This window comes from Gossypium hirsutum, chromosome A03 (assembly GCF_007990345.1).
Source record: "Gossypium hirsutum isolate 1008001.06 chromosome A03, Gossypium_hirsutum_v2.1, whole genome shotgun sequence".
Taxonomy (NCBI): domain Eukaryota; kingdom Viridiplantae; phylum Streptophyta; class Magnoliopsida; order Malvales; family Malvaceae; genus Gossypium; species Gossypium hirsutum.
The window spans coordinates 80,486,156-80,509,340 of record NC_053426.1 but is presented as its reverse complement, the minus strand read 5'-3'; the positions used below and the strand labels follow the sequence as shown (position 1 = coordinate 80,509,340).

The 23,185-nt window shown below is 35.8% G+C and overlaps 1 protein-coding gene across 1 annotated transcript; it reads right to left on the bottom strand.

The window, feature by feature from the left end:
* Positions 1-3,745: 3,745 nt before the first annotated feature.
* On the bottom strand, positions 3,746-5,113 carry LOC107887635 (uncharacterized). The gene is made up of 2 exons (XM_016811879.1): positions 4,280-5,113; positions 3,746-4,186 (listed from the first exon to the last, which is right to left on the bottom strand). The coding sequence occupies exons 1-2, from the start codon at positions 5,111-5,113 to the stop codon at positions 3,746-3,748; spliced, it is 1,275 nt and encodes a 424-aa protein (XP_016667368.1).
* Positions 5,114-23,185: the final 18,072 nt, after the last annotated feature.

Here is a 23,185-nt window from a genome sequence, read left to right as displayed (position 1 = left end):
AATAGTAACTATTGACAAATGCCGAAACCCCTATAGTTTAGGGAGGTGGCCGACTAGAGATATAAGCCTTATTTGACTTCTTCATTTTTTTATGGGTTTTATGGTGGAGTAGATACATTGGAGGAGCAGCAAGGCGTGGGGTGTCGATTTGGATAAGCTTGGATCATCGGAGTGACTAAATCTAGATTATGGATGGTGGCCGAATATGTAAGTGTTAATGGGTAGTCTTCGATTTGGTTTGATTATTAACATGATCTAATCTATAAGTGTTTGATTATAGGAGAAATTACGTAAGAGATCTCGTCAAGGAATATCACAAACCAGGTGTGTAACGAACCCTCTTTCGTAGCTTAACTCGATATTTGCCGAAAAACCGAAATACCGAAACTCTGGCATTTCGAGGACTCGTGAGCATGCAAACACTCATAGGTTAGTTAGATTCGCTAAGTTCAATGATCGGGATCGTTGGAACAGCTAAGGGCACGATTTGGTGCACGATGGTAGGTTGGGCCTCGAGGGGCTAAAATCGGGCTCAATGGGCTTCCGGGCCCATTTGGGTAAATTTGGTAGAAAATGGAATCCTGTCAGATTGTGCATTAATACGGCTAAGACCGTTATGGAAGATGGGCTAAATGGGCCTAGATGACTAATTTGGCTATGTAGGGCCCATTAGGGGTTTTTGGCCCAATAACTCAGTTTCGCTAAGAATGGGCTAGAATCGCTATCAAAACACATGAAATTGTTAGTAAATGATAATGAACATGGAAAACCCTAATATTTGGTAGAATTACAAAATTACCCTTATAAAATGAAAATGACTATTTTGCCCCTAGGTAAAAATGACCATTTTACCCCTGGGGTTTAATTATGAGTTTTGATGCATGAGATTTTGATATATATATATGATTTGATACGATATGCACATGATATGTATGATATGCACATGATGTATTCATTTATTCATGGGTTGGGTTTATATGGATGGAGGAAGTGCAAAAGGGCTTTGCCCTAGTTTACCGAAAAGGGCTTTTGCCCCAGTTTATCAAAAAAGGCTTTGCCCTAGTTATTAAAAGAGGCTAGGCCTCCAGTTATATGTTAAAGCAGCTATGCTACCAGTTGAAATTTTGGTTGGGTGGGTTGAGTTATTCCCCACATGGAGAACTTGGTTGGTACGGGTGGAGAGTAGAGGTTGGTGGGTTGAGTAGTCTCCCCGAATGGGCTTGCATATGTTCATTGATGTTGCATGTATTATTGAAATGGGCCTATAGGCCATATTGTTACAGTAAAGGCTTCGACCCAGTGATATGAATAATGAAAAAGCTTCGGCCCAGTGATATGAATAATGTAAAGGCTTCGGCCCAGTATATGCTGAGATTCAATTTGGGCTGAGGCCCAGCTGGCTGATATTGTTTTAGGCTCTGAAAGGGGCTTGTTGCACACTGAGTTTCCAAACTCACCCCTTTCCTTAACCTTGCAGGTGAGCCTTGATTTGGGGACTTGGAGCCGGAGGGGATTCAGAGTAGCCACAGTAATCGCTTTTGGGCTTTTGAAATAAGTGATTGGTTTTCTTTAGTTTACCTTATCTATTATTTATTTTTGGGTTGTAATAAGGCCATTTTAACTTTATTTTCTTTTCTAGGATTATTTTATTTTTAAATAACTTTAAACTAGTTGATAATAATCCAAATGGGCTAGACTTAGGACGCATTTTCAAAACAATACTTGTTTTCAAAATAACACAACGTCACGATTATTCGATTTATCAAAGATATCTACTCAAAGAAATTTCAACTCGTTAAAACCTAGTGTGGCAATGGTTGTGGGCATGTCTAGGATTGGATCCAATCGAAGAGCTTGGTACTTAAGCAACCTTCATGGCTTACCTCCTCTGTTACGGATTCCTACCTGGTGCCCAGCCTCCATTCACTTGGTTAAGCTTAACAAAAGTTGGTTTTTAAAGCGTTAAAATGAAACGTGGATTTTTAACTCCAATGTGGCACGTCAGATTCGACCGTAACGTCTGGGCCGGGTTTGGGGTGTTACAGACCCATACTGTATCTTTCTTACTAAACGTCAAAGGTAAGCTTGATACAAAATCCATGGTAATTCGGTCTCATTTCCACTCGGGAACCATGATAGGTTGTAGAAATCCTAAAGGCACTTGGTGCTTAGCTTTTATTTGTTGACAAATTAAGCATCTCACAACAAACTCAGAAATATCTCTTTTCATACCGTCCCACCAATATATTTTCTTGAAGTCATTGTACATTTTAGTACTACCGGGGTGTACTGACAGACGACCATTATGTGCCTCATTCAAAATCTTATGAATCAACTCGGTGTCTTTAGGAACAAAAATTCTATCTCGAAACATCAAGCAACCATCGGAATCAACCCGAAAATTGGATTCAGAACTCGACTCACACTGAGTTCTCTTAGCTTGCAATTCATTGTCGTTACTTCGTGCTTCACAAATTTCTTGAAGGAACATCAGCCTAGCTCTCAACTCCGCTACGATAGCACCATCATCTGATAAGGCTAACTGATCATCCATGGCTCTCAAAGGAAGCAAAGATTTTCTACTTAGGGCATCGGTGATCACATTCGCCATTCTCAGATGGTAGTCAATTATTAACTCATAATATTTTATCAACTCTAACCATCTCTATTGCCTAATATTTAAATCCTTTTGGGTCATCAGGTATTTCAAACTCTTGTGATTGGTGAATATTCGGCAAGTCTCACCATACAAATGGTGTCTCCAAATCTTTAATGCAAACACAATAGTGGCAAGCTCTAAATCATGTATCGGGTAATTTTTCTCATGCGGTTTCAGTTGTCTAGATGCATAGGCTATCACTCTGCCTTATTGCATAAGCACGCATCCCAAAACATTCAAGAATACATTATTGAAAATCACGAACTCCTTTCCCAGCTCAGGTTGAACTAACACTGGAGCTTCAGTCAACAACACTTTCAGTTTCTCAAAACTTTATAGGCATTTCTCTGTCCATTCAAACTTAACATCCTTTTGTAACAACTTCGTCATTAGAGTGGAAATCATCGAAAATCCTTTAACAAACCATCTGTAATAACCAGCCAAGCCTAAAAAGCTTCTGACCACTGTCACATTCTTTGGCGGTTTCTAGTCAACAATGCCTGAAATCTTACTCGGGTCAACTCTAATACCATATCTAGAAACAAAATGTCCTAAAAACCCAACTTCATGAAGCCAAAATTTCCTTTTATTGAACTTAGCATACAATTGTTTGTCCCTTAAAGTCTGCAAAATAGTTCTCAAGTGCCCGGCATTCCCTTCCTCATCTCTTGAATAAATCAAAATATCATCGATGAACACCACAACAAATTTATCCAAATAAGGCAGAAATATTCTATTTATTAAATCCATAAACACGACAGGAGCATTTCTTAACCCAAATGGCATAACGAGGAATTTGTAATGGCCATACCTCGTTCTAATAGCAATCTTAGGCACATCTAATTCTTTAACCCGCAACTGATAGTAGTCGGACCTCAAGTCTATCTTTAAAAATACTATGGCTCCCTTCAATTGATCAAATAGATCATCAATCTTTGGCAAAGGATACTTGTTCTTTATTATCACCTTGTTGAGCTGTCGATAATCTATACATAGTCTTATCGAACCATTTTTCTTTTTCACAAATAACTTAGGAGCAACCCAAGGAGAAAAGCTCCGTCTCGCGAAACCCTTATCAGTTAACTCCTATAACTGAACCTTCAACTCTTTTAATTCTATCGGGGCCATCCTATACGGGGCAATTGAAATAGGCGTAGTACCAGGAGTCAAATCAATGCCAAACTCTACTTCCCTAATAGGAGGTAACCCCGACGATTCTTCCAAAAATAAATTCGAATATTCACATACTACTGGTACCAACTCAATCTTTAACTCAGACTCTTTAGTGTTTAGTACAAAGGTGAGGTAAGCTTCATACGCCTTTCTTATACATCTCTGAGTAGACATGGAAAAAATCATTGCAGGCATGCCATTTAATTCATCTTGTTCAACCCAAAAAACATTACCACTCTCATATTTCAGCTCGATAAACTTTCTTCCAAAATTCACTACCACATCATGAGTGGTCAACCAATTCATACCAAGAATTACATCAAATTCATCGAACGGTAATAGCAGAAGATTAGCCTGGAAACAATGACCTCTAATCATTAAAGGGCAATTTTTACACACTTTATCAACTAACACATACTTGCCTAATGGGTTTGACACCTTTACTACGAATTCAGTAGGTTCAACAAACAAGTTCATACCAGACACCAACTTCATGCAAATATATGAATGGGTAGAACCTAGATCAATCAAAGGAACAATAGGAGTTTCATAGATAGAAAATGTACCCGTAATTACATCAGGAGACGAGGCCTCTTCGCAAGGGCGAATGGCATAGGTCCTCGTAGGTGCCCTGCCCTCAGGTCTCACAGTAGAATCTCTAGGTGCAGCTTTACTACTCGTTCCACTACTCGGATTCCTCTGAGGTTTTCCCTTATTAGCAGTACTATCTAACCTTGTTCCTTGGAGATTTCTTCTTTCCGTCCTCTCGGGGCAGTCCTTAACAAAGTGATCAAGGGAACTGCACTTAAAACAAGTTCTATCATTCCCTTGACACTCACCAAAGTGGTGTCTCCCACGTTGAGGACATCCTGATCTATCAGGTCGAGCATTCCAAACACTGGCAATTGAGGTAGTCTGAGCTTTCGAAACTGTGTACTGTTTACTCCTATTCTTGCTCGAATATCCAGAAGAGGCATTAGATCGAGTAGTAAACTCTCGCGAATTCTTAGATGAAGATTGAAAAGATTTGTTCAGTTGCCTCTTCTTCAAGTCTTGAGACACCAAATCAGCTTTCCATGTTTTTTTGGCCAATTCTTCGGCCTTGCATTCTCTTTCGACCAATTCTACAAACTCTTTCAATTCGAGGATGCCAACCAACAATTGGATGTCTTCGTTCAACCCGTTCTCAAATCTTTTACACACGATGGTTTTGGTAGATAAACATTCCCGAGTGTATTTGCTAAGCCTCACAAACTCACGCTTATACTCGATAACTGTCATTTTCCCTATTTCAACTCGAGGAACTCCTTACTTTTTTGATCCATAAACCTTTGACTAATATACTTCTTGTGAAATTCCTCTTGGAAAAACTCCCAAATAACTTTCTCCCTCGGCACAACTGACACGAGGGAATTCCACCACTGGTAAACGGAATCTCTTAGAAGCGATACCACGTACTTCATGCACTCCTCCGGTATGTATGACAACTAATCAAAGACTCGGATGGTGTTCTCGAGCTAAAACTTTGCTCTTTCCGAATCATCATCAATGTTAGCTCGAAACTTTTCAGCTCATTGCTTTCTAACTCGATCAACTAGAGGCCTTTCCCTTCTCACCATCTGTAACACCCCAAACCCGGCCTGGAAGTTTGGCTCGAATCTAGCGTGTCACATTGAAGTGTTTTTTGAAAACCATGTTTCCATTAAAAACCCTTCTTAATAATTAAAAAACTTATACCCTTTTTAAACCTTGTTAGAAAACCTCAGCTAAATAACATTCTTAACAACTTCCTAAAAACCTTGGCAGTTGCGGAAGCTTAATCTAAAAACAATTGCGGATACGTGATGTTTTTTCTTTATAAATGGAGGCATTTATTATGTAAATATGCCATTAGTGATATAGGTGGACAGCTAAAGACATGTAAATGAGATAATATAATGTTTTTAACTAAGGTTAATATGGTAAATTAATAAAATAAGTTAATATAATATAAACATATCATAAACAAATCCATATATGTGTTATTTTCATGTTCTTTTCGAAATAAGAAAGAAAAGTAAAAGACACTAAGGTTCGGCCATTTCTCAACTTGATTCAAGGTAAGTTCTAGCTCAATTTTTGATAATTTTTACGTTTTTCAGATCGTTGCTTCGAGTACTACAAAACACATGCTTAAATTTTTTATTTTGGTGAATATCTTGAGTTATGCCATTATTGAGAGCTTATCATTTTTTTTTGTTTGATGATGAAATATGAAAGATATGTTTTAGATTAACATGTTTTGTATTGGAGTTTTTGATAATTTTGTGTAATTAGAACTAAATTGCAAAAATAATAATTTTAGTTAATAAAATGTGAAATAAATGAAATATATGGACTTTTATGAGTATAGGTAAATTTCGGCCCAACATGGGTATATTGAAATTTTGTACATTTTGTGTTTTGTGCAACAGGGACTAAAATGTAAAAAGTGTAAATGTTAGGGGTAAAATGGTAATTTTCCCATTTATGTGTTTTTGGACTAAATTGAGTGAAAATATGTTTGAATGAGCTTAATTTGAATATGTTTAGATCAAGAACTAAAGAAATTAGATTTGGATCGAGGTAAAACGAAAGTTGTCTACTAGCTGCCCTGTTCCATTTTGTATCGTCCGAGGTAAATTTATAAGAAAATAGACATACTTAATTTTAATTAAATGCTTTGTATACATGCTGAAATGAAATGTATAAATTTATATAAGCATATGAATTTAACTAAGCTATAGTCGAATGTGAATAAGCTTGGCTACTATATTTCTGAATTTGTTTCGACCAAGTTACGACGTTTGAAAGCCCCATATGAGCCCTAGGAATAATTATGATACATATGTCATGACATAGGATTCCGATATATGTGTGTGAGTAAGACCATGGCATCGATATGTGATTCTGATATATGTGTACGAGTAAGACCCTATCTGGGACAGTGGCATCGATATGTGATTACATGTAAGACCATGTTTGGGATGTTGGCATTGTACGATATATGTGATTATCCGACTGTCCTATCCAATTTTGAATGGTTTATCGGGCAAGGATAAGTTGTGTTCGAATAAGTAAAATAGGCTAAATGGTCAGGTATGAATTACTTGTTACCTATGTGAGATAAGGTAAGTAAGTACTTTGAATATTTGTTTAAAATCATGTATGATAGAAGTGAAAAATATATGTGAGATTGGTATGTGCATTCGGCCTTGTGACTAAATAATTTGAATATTATTGAAATGATTCTTAACTATGTACATAGGTGTGACCATGTATATTCGGCTAGATAGATAATATACATATGTGGTGTTATATATGATCTTGTGTATTCGGCCAAATAAGTGATATATGTATATGAAGTTAAATCTTGTACGTGAGCTTGTGTAAATGACTGGATATTTGAATGTATAATGATACCTGGCTTTGAAAGTTGAAAGGAAATTTGCAAAATTTAACCTTATAAGTATTCGGCCAAAGTGATTGTTATGTTTGAAAAAAAATGTGAGGTTTATGGAATGTATAAGTTAAGATGAAATGTGGCACTGATAATGTAAATTAGTTTAATTTAAATTTAATGAGTTAACTATATTATTGGGATATTATTTGCTTATGACTTACTAAGCTATAAAAGCTTACTCTGTGTGTTCATATTTCTTTGTTTTATAGATTTTTGAAGTCAAGCTACGAGCTCAGCGACTGTCAACAAAGTTCATCACACTATCTGTAACACACCAAACCCGGCCCGGATGTTTGGCTCGAATCTGGTGTGTCACATTGAAGTGCTTTTCGAAAACCATGTTTCCATTAAAAACCCTTCTTAATAATTAAAAACTTATACCTTTTTAAACCTTGTTAGAAAACCTCAGCTAAATAACATTCTTAACAACTTTGTAAAAATCTTGGTAGTTACGAAAGCTTAATTTAAAAACAATTGTGGATACGTGATCTTTTGAACAACAGTAGTTGCTTTGGAAAACCATGTTTTAATACTAGCAATTATAGAAACAATAAATAAAATTCCAAATTTGAAATCCAGAAAATTACAACGGCTTTACTACAACCCACATAAAAAATTTAAAAGTAATAATCAAAACTATAAAATAAACAATGTGTGTGGCTTCCTCCGAGCCCCTCGCATCTCCGATCCGTCTAAGGCTGGAAATTACTTGAAAGGTGTGACAACCCTAATTTGACCATAGTCGGGAAGTGGTCTCGGGACCACAAAACCGAGTCATAAAAATATTTAGCCGTTATATTTTATGTTTATTATATGTGAATATGAATGTGTGAAAGTTTTAAACTTCGATTTAGTCGATTGCATGTGAATTTAGTTAATAGGACTTATGTGTGACACTTTTGAAATGTGATAGGTTAATCTATAAGGATCTATTAAAGCATGTATTGAAAACAATGGTTTTGCATGTCAAATACTCCTTTTTATAAATAGTGGCCGGCCATGATGATGACATATATTAAAATATGTATTAAATATTAATTAAATGGTTATTATTTTATGTAAAAGAAAGGAAATAAATAAAAGAAATAATAAGGGTGAAAAAAAAAACAAAGTTAGAATTTGGTTCTTCTTGGCCGAATGTAAAGAGGAAGAAGGGAGGAAAGCATTCGGTCATCTTAGGTTAATATTAAGGTAAGAAGTTTATATTAGTTCTTGAAATTTTGGTTAATCTTGAGTGAGATATCAAGTTATTTTTGTAGCCCATGTTGAAATTTTGATTTTTTTGGAATGAATAGGGCTTTCGGCTATGGTAGTTAATAATGGTGAATTTTGTTGTTTCATGTTAAAGTTAGATGAATGATGATAGATGAGTGTTTGAACTATAAAAAAAATCATAGGTGAGCATTAGATACTAAGGGAAAAGAATCGGCTATCTTGTTATGAACTAGGGCCGAATGTGAATTTGGTTGTGTTTGAATATTATATGCTTAGAATTGATGTAGTATAAGTTACCAATGTTCTTGCCGAATGTGTGTTTGATAATAGAGGAGTTTGTTATTGAATGTTTAAATAAATTGGATAATTAAAAATGGTAAGTCAATTGAAGAAGCCATACTTTGTGTGCTTAAATTTTTTAGTGAACATTCGGCTATGTCCCTAGTGAATGGATGAATTGATAAAAATTGTTTATAGAGAATTGCTTTGCTATGCTTATGTTAATAATATGAGAAATGAATTAATATGGCCTTAGTGTACCGATTAGGAGATAAGAAGTTGAACTAAAGATAGAAGATTTTGAGTAAATGTTTCATAGACATTTTCTTTTGGCATTTAGTTCCTATGAATTCAAGCTTATTAAGTGGCCACCTATTCGGCTCCTAATGCTTTTAATGTCATGAATAATGAGTTGATGAAAAGGTTTAATATGACTAAACTTGTTTAACATAGCTCAAGAGAATAGAGGGGCAACATCGGATAGAGGAAAAGCTAAAGTCACGGAATAGCCAAACCGAGACTTGTTCAGAAGGATATAAAGTAAGTTTTGAGTAATCGCCTTTAGTATAAGATTTACGATGCCTTGATATGTATATGCTAGATGAACATTATCTTTTAGTCCTATTTGATCTAAGATGTGTGGTAAATAATTTAATTATATGACATTTAGTTGAATGGTTAATTCGGGTTAAATTGGATTGATGAAAGGTAGATGTGATTTGTTTGTATGATCTTCAAAACGAAATGAAAATGATGGTGTATATTTTGCCCTTATATACGAATGCAGCAATTGAATTACCAATGTGATAGGCTATGGGAAATGTGTTACCATGTGAATATATATATGCAAGAATTTTATCCGGACTTTAGGTCCGCGGGCTGTAAGCGAGAATTATATCCGGACTTCAGGTCCGCAGGCTATATGCGAGAATTATATCCGGACTTCAGGTCCGCAGGCTATATGCGAGAATTATATCCGGACTTCATGTCCGCAGGCTATATGCGAGAATTATATCCGGACTTTAGGTCCGCAGGCTACGTGTTGGACATATATCTGAATTTAAAGTCTTGAAGGCTTTATGCTAGTGACTGGATTCGGGTTCTAACCTAGCAGGCTTAATGTCGATAATTCGAGTAAGGTTATGAATTGAATGTACTATACAGTATGAAAAACAGGTACGCATTTCGTACACTTAAGCGAACCCACTTTTAGATTGAAGTTTCATATATAAGGAATGGAATGTGCATATGTATGTATAGATATACGTATGGATGAATGTCGCATCTATGAATATGAAAATAACTACTTCGGATGATGTCTTTATTTATATGAAGGTATACGATTAAATTATTTCTATAATTCATGTTTATGATCGAGGTTCAGGTTGTGATCTCTTTGTATGTTAGTGTATATATATATACGTAATTTCGGGCAAAAAGGTATACAGCTGTTTCGAGTTTAATATTTTGAATGTTGACTTATATGTCAAATTTTACCTGTTTAAAATTACTTAAGACTTACTAAGCATCATTTTGCTTACTCCGTTACCTTATTTCCTTGTGTTATAGATTTTGTTTGTCAGCTATCGGACTCGGAAGTGTCAAAGTCGAAGTCATCCACACTATCTAAGCCACTTTTTGGTACTCTTCAGTTGAACTTGATAATGGCATGTATAGGGCTGACCAAGTATCTTTTGGTAATGTATATTCGTATAGCCATGCGAAAATGGCTTGTATATTTTGAGTATAATATTATGATCATTTTGTATATATGGTCTTATGATATGGTTATTAAGTGGTGTGGAAATGTTTGGTAATGATTAGCCATTCGAATGGCCAATCATGGTCCTATTGGTGCTACGTATGTCATGGCTAATCGTGATTATACTTGGAAATAATGTATGTCAAATTACTAGTTGATTCATGGAAAACTATGAAATAGGTAAAATTTACCTTAAAATAGATGCTGATAGGAGTAGTGATGTGAATTTGAAAAATCTCTAAAAATAGTAGAAATGAAATTAAATAATGAATAAATTATGTAATCGAATATTGATGAGTCTATTTTCATATGAAAGAAACGAAACAACCATATGAGCCGTATTTTATGAGATGTTTAAGTTTTCGTGAAACAGGGCCAGAGCGATTTCTGGATCCCTATTCTGAATTTGGAAATTCACCATAAATTAACCAGAGATAATTACAAGTCATGCTTTATATTTACAGATTCCTTTTTGAGTCTAGTTTTATTAGAAACAAACGGCATAAGTATTGAAGCCCTGTACAGGGAGATATCTAAGTCGTAATGCATGAAGGTCAGAGTAGTTGAACCTGAAACAGGGGAGACTTTAACTAATAAACTGTACTAATTGGCCCGACCAAAAATTCTAGAAAATAATTATTAAATATATGTATGAGTTTAGTTTCAGGAAAAATTTATAGAATTGGATTTCGAGTTTTGGAACTCGAGATATGAATTTTAGAGTGACTGTGATGTAGTTATCCAGCTTGTCTGGAAATTTTAAAAATGAATTGTATGAGCTGTTTAAGTAAGGAATTAAGTCCATTAGCACCTCGTGTTCGACTCCGGCAACGGTATCGGGTACGGGATGTTACATTTAATTGGTATCAGAGCTACAGTTTAGTCGATTCTAGGACTACCTTAATACGTAGGGGAATAGCTATACATGCCATTATGTGTTTATCTGATAGTGTGGTGATTTCTGACAGTTAAAAATGTGTTTATTTATACTAATGGATCCTGATCCCAACCGAGCGGTAGCTGATGATGTTTAGAGTGTAGCGCCTGCTCTCGCACATGGGACGGCGCCGGTGGACTCTCAACCTATTGCTAGTAATCAGAATGATGAAGCTAGGCAGGCTTTTTATAGCGTGATGAATGATTGGTTCAATCAGTATATTCGAACTAATACGGCTGTCCCACAACCCCCACCCCCGACTAATACAAACCTTGCACCTGTAATATCTCCTGGAGTTGACCCGTCGAGGTTGAACAAGCCCCCGGTTGATAGGATTCAGAAGCATGGGGCTACTGAGTTCAAGGCTACTGACAGTGATGATGCTGAGCAGGCTGAGTTTTGGCTTGATAATACCGTTCGTGTGTTCGATGAATTATCGTGCACACCTGATGAATGTTTAAAATGTGCTATATCTCTGTTACGTGATTCTGCCTACTATTGGTGGAATACTTTGGTTTCCGTCGTGCCGAGAGAACGGGTTACTTGGGAATTCTTTCAAACCGAGTTCCGCAAGAAATATATCAGTCAAAGATTCATCGATCAGAAACAGAAAGAATTTCTTGAGCTTAAGCAGAGTTCTATGTCAGTTACTGATTATGAGCGAAAGTTTGTCAGACTTAGTAGATACGCTCGGGAATGTGTTTCGTCCGAGGCTATCATGTGTAAACGCTTCGAGGACGGGTTGAACGAAGATATAAAACTGTATATTGGCATTCTTCAAATTAGAGAATTTGTAGTACTTGTCGAATGAGCTTGCAAAGCCGAAGAGCTCAATAAGGAGAAAAGAAAAGCTGAAATGGAAGCAAGAGAATTTCGTAAGAGGTCTTCGGGAAAGCCCTTTCAACAATCATCGAAGAAATTTAAAAGTGATCCAGGCCGATCTAAAGACACTTTGGGCTTTTCCAGACGAGATCGTGATCGACCCCCTGTGAGTACGTGAGTCACTTCGGTTGCCAGTGTTGGAAATGATCGTCGGGACAGGACGGAGTGCCAGTTTTGCGGTAAATGGCATTCGGGGAGTTGTAGATTCCATGACCGCTCCTGTTATAAGTGCGGATCAGCTGACCACTTTATCAAGGATTGCCCGAGACTGTCTGAACAAAATGTAAATCAGAGTGGGAAACCGGGTGCTACTACTGCTCGAGGTAGACTATCTAAAAATGGGGGGAATGCTAGTGGCGGTCAGAGAGGATCTAGAGATGTTACCACCAGATCTGAGGCTCATGCTCCTGCTAGAGCTTATGCTATACGTGCACGCGAGGATGCTTCTTCACCTGATGTTATTACCGGTACATTCACTCTCTTTGATACTGATGTGTTTGCTTTGATTGACCCTGGTTCTACTCATTCTTATATATGTGAGACTTTAGCATCCAGTAAGACTTTACCTGTTGAGTCTACTGAGTTCGTTATTAGAGTGTCGAATCCCTTGGGTCATTATGTGCTTGTCGATAAGGTGTGTAAGAAATGTCCCCTAGTAATTCGAGGTTCCTGTTTTCCGGCCGATTTGATGCTTTTACCATTTGAGGAATTTGATGTTATCCTCGGGATGGATTGGTTGACCGTACATGATGCAATTGTAAATTGCAAAAGTAAGACCATCGATTTGAGATGTGCAAATAATGAGATAATCCGAGTTCAGTCTACTAATTGGAACGGATTTCCAACAATAATATCCTCGATGTTAGCTCAAAAATGTAACACCTTGTACCCGAGACCGTTGTCGGAGTCGAACACGAGGTGCTGACGGACTTAATTCCTTACTTAAACAGCTCATACAATTCATTTTTAAAATTTCCAGACAAGCTGGCTAACTGCATCACAGTCACTCTAAAATTCATATCTCGAGTTTCAAAACTCGAAATCCAATTCCGTAAATTTTTCCTGAAACTACACTCATACATATATTTAATAATTGTTTTCTAGAATTTTTGGTCGGGCCAATTAGTACAGTTTATTAGTTAAAGTCTCCCCTGTTTCAGGGTTTGACTACTCTGACCTTCATGCATTACGACTTACATATCTCCCTGTACAGGGCTTCAATACTTATTCCGTTTGTTTCTAATGAAACTAGACTAAAAAAAAAATTTGTAAATATAAATTATTACTTCTAATTATCTCTGGTTAATTTATGGTGAATTTCCAAAGTCAGAATAGGGGATCCATAAATCGCTCTGGCCCTGTTTCACGAAAACTTAAACATTTCATAAAATACGGCTCATATGGTTGTTTCGTTTCTTTCATATGAAAATATACTCATCAATATTCGATTACATAATATATTCATTATTTGATTCCATTTCTACTATTTTTAGTGATTTTTCAAACTCACATCACTGCTGCTGTCAGCATCTATTTTAAGGTAAATTTCACCTATTTCATAGTTTTCCATGAATCAACTAGTAATTTGACATACATTATTTTCAAGTATAATCACGATTAGCCATGACATACGTAGCACCAATAGGACCATGATTGGCCAATCCAATGCCTAATCATTACCAAACATTTCCACACCACTTAATAACCATATCATAAGACCATATATACAAAATGATCATAATGTTATACTCAAAATATACAAGCCATTTTCGCATGGCTATACGAATATACATTACCAAAAGATACTTAATTAACAACAAGGGTCAGCCCTATACATGCCATTATCAAATTCAACTGAAGAGTACCAAAAAGTGGCTTAGATAGTGTGGATGACTTTGACTTTGACACTTCCGAGTCCGATAGCTGACGAACAAAATCTATAACACAAGGAAACAAGGTAACGGAGTAAGTAAAATGATGCTTAGTAAGTCTTAAGTAATTTTAAATAGGTAAAATTTGACATATAAGTCAACATTCAAAATATTAAACTCGAATCAGCTATATACCTTTTTGCCCGAAATTACGTATATATATACACTAACATACAAAGAGATCACAACCTGAACCTCGATCATAAACATGAATTATAGAAATAATTTAATCGTATACCTTCATATAAATAAAGACATCGTCCGAAGTAGTTATTTTCATATTCATAGATGCGATATTCATCCATACGTGTATCTATACATACATATGCACATTCCATTCCTTATATATGAAACTTCAATCTAAAAGTGGGTTCGCTTAAATGTACGAAATGCGTACCTGTTTTTCATACTGTATAGTACATTCAATTCATAACCTTACTCGAATTACCGACATTAAGCCTGCTAGGTTAGAACCCGAATCCAGTCACTAGCATAAAGCCTTCAAGACTTTAAATTAAGATATATGTCCAGCACGTAGCCTGCAGACCTAAAGTCCGGATATAATTCTCGCATATAGCCTGCGGACATGAAGTCCGGATATAATTCTCGCATATAGCCTGCGAACCTGAAATCCGGATATAATTCTCGCTTATAGCCTGCGGACCTGAAGTCCGGATATAATTCTCACGTATATATATTCACATGGTAACACATTTCACATAGCCTATCACATTGGTAATGCAATTGCTCCATTCGTATATAAGGGCAAAATATACACCATCATTTTCATTTTGTTTTGAAGATCATACAAACAAATCACATCTACCTTTCATCAATCCAATTTAACCCGAATTAACCATTCAACTAAATGTCATATAATTAAATTATTTACCACACATCTTAGATCAAATAGGACTAAAAGATAATGTTCATCTAGCATATACATATCAAGGCATCGTAAATCTTATACTAATGGCGATTACTCAAAACTTACCTTATATCCTTCTGAACAAGTCTCGGTTTGGCTATTCCGTGACTTTAGCTTTTCCTCTATCCGATGTTGCCCCTCTATGCTCTTGAGCTATGTTAAACAAGTTTAGTCATATTAAACCTTTTCATCAACTCATTATTCATGACATAAAAATCATTAAGAGCCGAATAGGTGGCCACTTAATAAGCTTGAATTCATAGGAACTAAATGCCAAAAGAAAATGTCTATGAAACATTTACTCAAAATCTTCTATCTTTAGTTCAACTTCTTAGCTCCTAATCGGTACACTAAGACCATATTAATTCATTTCTCATATTATTAACATAAGCATAGCAAAGCAATTCTCTATAAACAATTTTTATCAATTCATCCATTCACTAGGGACATAGCCGAATGTTCACTAAGAAATTTAAGCACACAAAGTATGGCTTCTTCAATTGACTTACCATTTTTAATTATCCAATTTATTTAAACATTCAATAACAAACTCCTTTATTATCAAACACACATTCGGCAAGAACATTGGTAACTTATACTACATCAATTCTAAGCATATAATAGTCAAACACAACCAAATTCACATTCGGCCCTAGTTCATAACAAGATAGCCGATTCTTTTCCCTTAGTATCTAATGCTCACCTATGATCTTTTTTTATAGTTCAAACACTCATCTATCATCATTCATCTAACTTTAACATGAAACAACAAAATTCACCATTATTAACTACCATAGCCGAAAGCCCTATTCATTCCAAAAAATCCAAATTTCAACATGGGTTACAAAAATAACTTGATATCTCACTCAAGATTAACCAAAATTTCAAGAACTAATATAAACTTCTTACCTTAATATTAACCTAAGATGACCGAATGCTTTCCTCCCTTCTTTCTTCAATTCGGCCAAGAAGAACCAAAAAGAATGAAGCTTTGTTTTTATCACCTTTTTTTCTTTTATTATTATTATTACTTAACAAAATTCAATTATACAACCATTAACTAATTATTTACATCTATTTTAATATAAATTCCTCATCATGGCCGGCCACTATAACCAAAAAGGGTTATTTGACATGCAAGTACAATTATTTTATAACATGCATAAATAGGCCACTTTACATTTGCCTAGCACATTTCTAAATTTTCTCACATAAGTCCTTTCTAATAAATTTCACATACAATTAAAGAAATTAAAGTATGAAACTTTCACACATGCACTTTCAAATATATTAAGCATTAAATATGACGATTAATTATTTTTTACAACTCGGTTTTGTGGTCTCGAAACCACTTTCCAACTAAGGTCAAATTAGGGCTGTCACAAAAAATATGTGAGAAAGGGGTGTGAAGTGTATCTTGCATACGTACTTGATAATAAAGAATCAGAAAAGAAACTTGAATCGGTACCAGCGGTTTGTGAATATCCGGATGTTTTTCCCGAAGAATTACCGGGGTTACCACCTGTTCGGGAGGTAGAGTTTGGCATCAAACTTGTACCTGGGACTACACCGATTTTGATAGCTCCGTATCGTATGGCACCGACGGAATTAAAGGAATTGAAAGCTCAGTTGCAAGAGTTGATGGATAGAGGTTTCGCTCGACCGAGTTTCTCACCTTGGGGTGCACCAGTATTGTTTGTGAAAAAGAAGGACGGAACCATGAGGTTGTGCATCGACTATCGTCAGCTGAATAAAGTGACAATAAAGAATAAATATCCGTTTCCGCGTATTGATGATTTGTTTGATCAACTAAAGGGAGCCTCAGTGTTTTCAAAGATAGATTTGAGATCGGGTTATTATCAGTTGCGGGTTCGAAATTCAGATATACCCAAAACCGCTTTTAGAACGAGATACGGTCACTATGAGTTCTTAGTGATGCCGTTTGGACTCACTAATGCCCCTGCGGTATTTATGGATTTGATGAATTAGATCTTCAAATAGTATTTGGATCGGTTTTTAGTTGTGTTTATTGATGACATTTTGGTCTATTCGAGAGATGAAACCGAACATGCTGAGCACCTGAGATTAGTGTTGCAGATTTTACGGGATAAGCAGTTATATGCTAAGTTCAGTAAATGTGAGTTCTGGTTGAGAGAAGTTAGCTTTTTGGGTCATGTGGTATCTGCATCGGGTATTCGAGTTGATCCGAGCAAAATTTCAGCCATACTTAACTCGAAGCCTCCGAGAAATATTACTGAGGTTCGGAGCTTTTTAGGACTTGCCGGTTACTACAGACGGTTTGTAAAGGGTTTCTCGATGATAGCCACACCAATGACGAAACTACTTCAGAAAGATGTTAAGTTTGAATGGACAGAAAAATGTCAGAAAAGTTTCGATCAACTAAAAACTTATTTGACTGAAGCTCCAGTACTAGTGCAGCCCGAATCAGGCAAAGAGTTTGTCATTTACAGTGATGCATCCTTACTTGGGTTGGGTTGTGTATTGATGCAAGAAGGTCGAGTTGTAGCTTATGCGTCGAGCCAATTGAAGCCACATGAGAAAAATTATCCAACCCATGATCTCAAATTAGCTGCCATCGTATTCGCTTTGAAAATATGGCGACATTACTTAATTGGTGAGAAGTGCCATGTATTTTCGGATCACAAAAGTCTCAAATATTTGATGACTCAAAGAGATTTGAATCTGCGACAAAGACATCGGCTTGAGTTGTTAAAAGATTATGAGCTTGTCATTGACTATCACCCGGGAAAGGCTAATGTGGTTGCGGATGCTTTAAGTCGTAAATCACTGTTTTCTTTACGAGTGATGAATGTACACTTGTCCGTTCTATCCGATAATGTGTTAGTAGCAGAATTAAAGGCCAAACCATTGTTGATTCATCAAATTCGTGAAGCTCAGAAAGTCGATGATGAATTGGTTGCAAAACGGGCTGAATGTGTTTCGAATATGGAATCAGAGTTTCAAATTGATGATGACGATTGTTTGAGGTTTAGAAGTCGTTTGTGTGTTCCAAGAAATTCAGAACTTATCTCGATGATTCTGAACGAAGCTCATTGTAGCCGAATGTCAATTCACCCGGGGAGTACGAAAATGTACAACGATCTGAGACGTCAGTTTTGGTGGCATGGTATGAAACGAGACATATTCGATTTTGTTTCGAAGTGTTTTAATATGTCAACAAGTGAAAGCGAAACATCAAGTGCCTACAGGTTTACTTCAGCCGATCATGATACCTGAATGGAAATGGGATCGAGTCACGATGGATTTTGTATCTGGGTTGCCATTGTCGGCAAGTAAGAAAGATGCGATTTGGGTTGTTGTTGATAGACTGACTAAGTCGACTCATTTTATTCCCATACGTAGGATTATTCACTGGATAAACTAGCTAAATTGTATGTTTCTCAGATTGTAAGATCACACGGGGTACCTATTTCTATTGTGTCGGATAGAGATCCGAGGTTCACCTCGCGATTTTGGAAGAAATTGCAAGAAGCTTTGGGTACCAAGTTGCATTTTAGCACCGTTTTTCATCCCCAGACTGATGGTCAATCCGAGCGGATAATTCAGATACTCAAGGATATGTTGAGATGTTGCATCCTTGAGTTTAGTGGTTCATGGGAACGGTATTTACCTTTGATTGAATTCGCTTACAATAATAGTTTTCAATCAAGTATTAAGATGGCACCTTACAAGGCTTTGTATGGTCGTAAATGCCGTACACCGTTGTTTTGGATCGAGCTTAGGGAAAGTAAAATCTTCGGGGTTGATTTGATTAAAGATACTGAGCAGAAAGTAAAAGTAATCAGGGAAAGTCTGAAAGCAGCTGCAGATCGTCAGAAGTCGTACGCAGATTTGAAACGAAAAGACATTGAATACCAGGTCGGAGATAAAGTGTTTCTTAAAGTTTCACCTTGGAAAAAAGTGCTCAGATTTGGCCGTAAAGGCAAATTGAGTCCGAGGTTTATCGGGCCGTATGAGATATCCGAACGAATTGGGCCAGTCGCTTACAGATTAATTTTACCCCCTGAACTTGAAAAGATTCACAATGTTTTTCATGTCTCGATGCTTCGACGTTATAGATCCGACCCTTCGCACATAATTAGTCCATCAGAGGTTGAAATTCAATCTGATTTGAGTTACGAAGAAGAACCGATTCGTATCCTAACTCGTGAGGTGAAAGAGTTGCGAAACAAAAAGGTTCCTTTAGTAAAGGTGTTATGGCTCAAACACGGGATCGAAGAAGCTACTTGGGAAACTGAAAACTCTATGAAAGAAAGATACCCAAATTTATTCACTGGTAAGATTTTCAAGGACGAAAATTCTTTATGAGGGGGAGAGTTGTGACAACCCTAATTTGACCATAGTCGGGAAGTGGTCTCGGGACCACAAAACCGAGTCATAAAAATATTTAACCGTTATATTTTATGTTTATTATATGTGAATATGAATGTGTGAAAGTTTTAAACTTCGATTTAGTCGATTGCATGTGAATTTAGTTAATAGGACTTATGTGTGACACTTTTGAAATGTGATGGGTTAATCTATAAGGATCTATTAAAGCATGTATTGAAAATAATGGTTTTGCATGTCAAATACTCCTTTTTATAAATAGTGGCCGGCCATGATGATGACATATATTAAAATATGTATTAAATATTAATTAAATGGTTATTATTTTATGTAAAAGAAAGGAAATAAATAAAAGAAATAATAAGGGTGAAAAAAAAACAAAGTTAGAATTTGGTTCTTCTTGGCCGAATGTAAAGAGGAAGAAGGGAGGAAAGCATTCAGTCATCTTAGGTTAATATTAAGGTAAGAAGTTTATATTAGTTCTTGAAATTTTGGTTAATATTGAGTGAGATATCAAGTTATTGTTGTAACCCATGTTGAAATTTTGATTTTTTTGGAATGAATGGGCTTTCGGCTATGGTAGTTAATAATGGTGAATTTTGTTGTTTTATGTTAAAGTTAGGTGAATGATGATAGATGAGTGTTTGAACTATAAAAAAAAATCATAGGTGAGCATTAGATACTAAGGGAAAAGAATCGGCTATCTTGTTATGAACTAGGGCCGAATGTGAATTTGGTTGTGTTTGAATATTATATGCTTAGAATTGATGTAGTATAAGTTACCAATGTTCTTGCCGAATGTGTGTTTGATAATAGAGGAGTTTGTTATTGAATGTTTAAATAAATTGGATAATTAAAAATGGTAAGTCAATTGAAGAAGCCATACTTTGTGTGCTTAAATTTTTTAGTGAACATTCGGCTATGTCCCTAGTGAATGGATGAATTGATAAAAATTGTTTATAGAGAATTGCTTTGCTATGCTTATGTTAATAATATGAGAAATGAATTAATATGGCCTTAGTGTACCGATTAGGAGCTAAGAAGTTGAACTAAAGATAGAAGATTTTGAGTAAATGTTTCATAGACATTTTCTTTTGGCATTTAGTTCCTATGAATTCAAGCTTATTAAGTGGCCACCTATTCGGCTCTTAATGATTTTTATGTCATGAATAATGAGTTGATGAAAAGGTTTAATATGACTAAACTTGTTTAACATAGCTCAAGAGCATAGAGGGGCAACATCGGATAGAGGAAAAGCTAAAGTCACGGAATAGCTAAACCGAGACTTGTTCAGAAGGATATAAAGTAAGTTTTGAGTAATCGCCTTTAGTATAAGATTTACGATGCCTTGATATGTATATGCTAGATGAACATTATCTTTTAGTCCTATTTGATCTAAGATGTGTGGTAAATAATTTAATTATATGACATTTAGTTGAATGGTTAATTCGGGTTAAATTGGATTGATGAAAGGTAGATGTGATTTGTTTGTATGATCTTCAAAACGAAATGAAAATGATGGTGTATATTTTGCCCTTATATACGAATGCAGCAATTGAATTACCAATGTGATAGGCTATGTGAAATGTGTTACCATGTGAATATATATATGCAAGAATTATATCCGGACTTCAGGTCCGCAGGCTATAAGCGAGAATTATATCCGGACTTCAGGTCCGCAGGCTATATGCGAGAATTATATCTGGACTTCATGTCCGCAGGCTATATGCGAGAATTATATCCGGACTTTAGTTCCGCAGGCTACGTGTTGGACATATATCTGAATTTAAAGTCTTGAAGGCTTTATGCTAGTGACTGGATTCGGGTTCTAACCTAGCAGGCTTAATGTCGATAATTCGAGTAAGGTTATGAATTGAATGTACTATACAGTATGAAAAATAGGTACGCATTTCGTACACTTAAGGAAACCCACTTTTAGATTGAAGTTTCATATATAAGGAATGGAATGTGCATATGTATGTATAGATATACGTGTGGATGAATGTCGCATCTATGAATATGAAAATAACTACTTCGGATGATGTCTTTATTTATATGAAGGTATACGATTAAATTATTTCTATAATTCATGTTTATGATCGAGGTTCAGGTTGTGATCTCTTTGTATGTTAGTGTATATATATATACGTAATTTCGGGCAAAAAGGTATATAGCTGATTCGAGTTTAATATTTTGAATGTTGACTTATATGTCAAATTTTACCTGTTTAAAATTACTTAAGACTTACTAAGCATCATTTTGCTTACTCCGTTACCTTGTTTCCTTGTGTTATAGATTTTGTTCGTCAGCTATCGGACTCGGAAGTGTCAAAGTCGAAGTCATCCACACTATCTAAGCCACTTTTTGGTACTCTTCAGTTGAACTTGATAATGGCATGTATAGGGCTGACCAAGTATCTTTTGGTAATTAAGTATCTTTTGGTAATGTATATTCGTATAGCCATGCGAAAATGGCTTGTATATTTTGAGTATAACATTATGATCATTTTGTATATATGGTCTTATGATATGGTTATTAAGTGGTGTGGAAATGTTTGGTAATGATTAGGCATTGGAATGGCCAATCATGGTCCTATTGGTGCTACGTATGTCATGGCTAATCGTGACTATACTTGGAAATAATGTATGTCAAATTACTAGTTGATTCATGGAAAACTATGAAATAGGTAAATTACCTTAAAATAGATGCTGACAGCAGCAGTGATGTGAATTTGAAAAATCACTAAAAATAGTAAAAATGGAATTAAATAATTAATAAATTATGTAATCGAATCCTGATGAGTCTATTTTCATATGAAAGAAACGAAATGACCATATGAGCCGTATTTTATGAGATGTTTAAGTTTTTGTGAAACAGGGCCAGAGCGATTTCTGGATCCCCTGTTCTGACTTTGGAAATTCACCATAAATTAACCAGAGATAATTAGAAGTCATGCTTTATATTTATAGATTCCTTTTTGAGTCTAGTTTCATTAGAAACAAACGGCATAAGTATTGAAGCTCTGTACAGGGAGATATCTAAGTCGTAATGCATGAAGGTTAGAGTAGTCGAACCCTGAAACAGGGGAGACTTTAGCTAATAAACTGTACTAATTGGCCCGACCAAAAATTCTATAAAAAATTAATAAATATATGTATGAGTCTATTTTCAGGAAAAATTTACGGAATTGGATTTGGAGTTTCGGAACTTGAGATATGATTTTTAGAGTGACTGTGATGCAGTTAGCCAGCTCGTCTGGAAATTTTAAAAACGAATTGTATGAGCTGTTTAAGTAAGGAATTAAGTCCGTTAGCACCTCGTGTTTGACTCCAGAAACAGTCTCAGGTACGGGGTGTTACAAAAGGTTAATAAACAAGGTGAGTTTACGAAAACTTAGTGTGAAATCCCCTACTAAAAAGGAACAGTCAGTCATATAAAAGAATTAAAAGTTTGGCTCCAGCCTTACTTACAGTTTTAGTATCAATTGGGCCTTAGCCCATTATAACAGACAGTACCAGATGGGCCTTAGCCCATTATAGAATAAGAAACATTATCAGAACTAGAAAC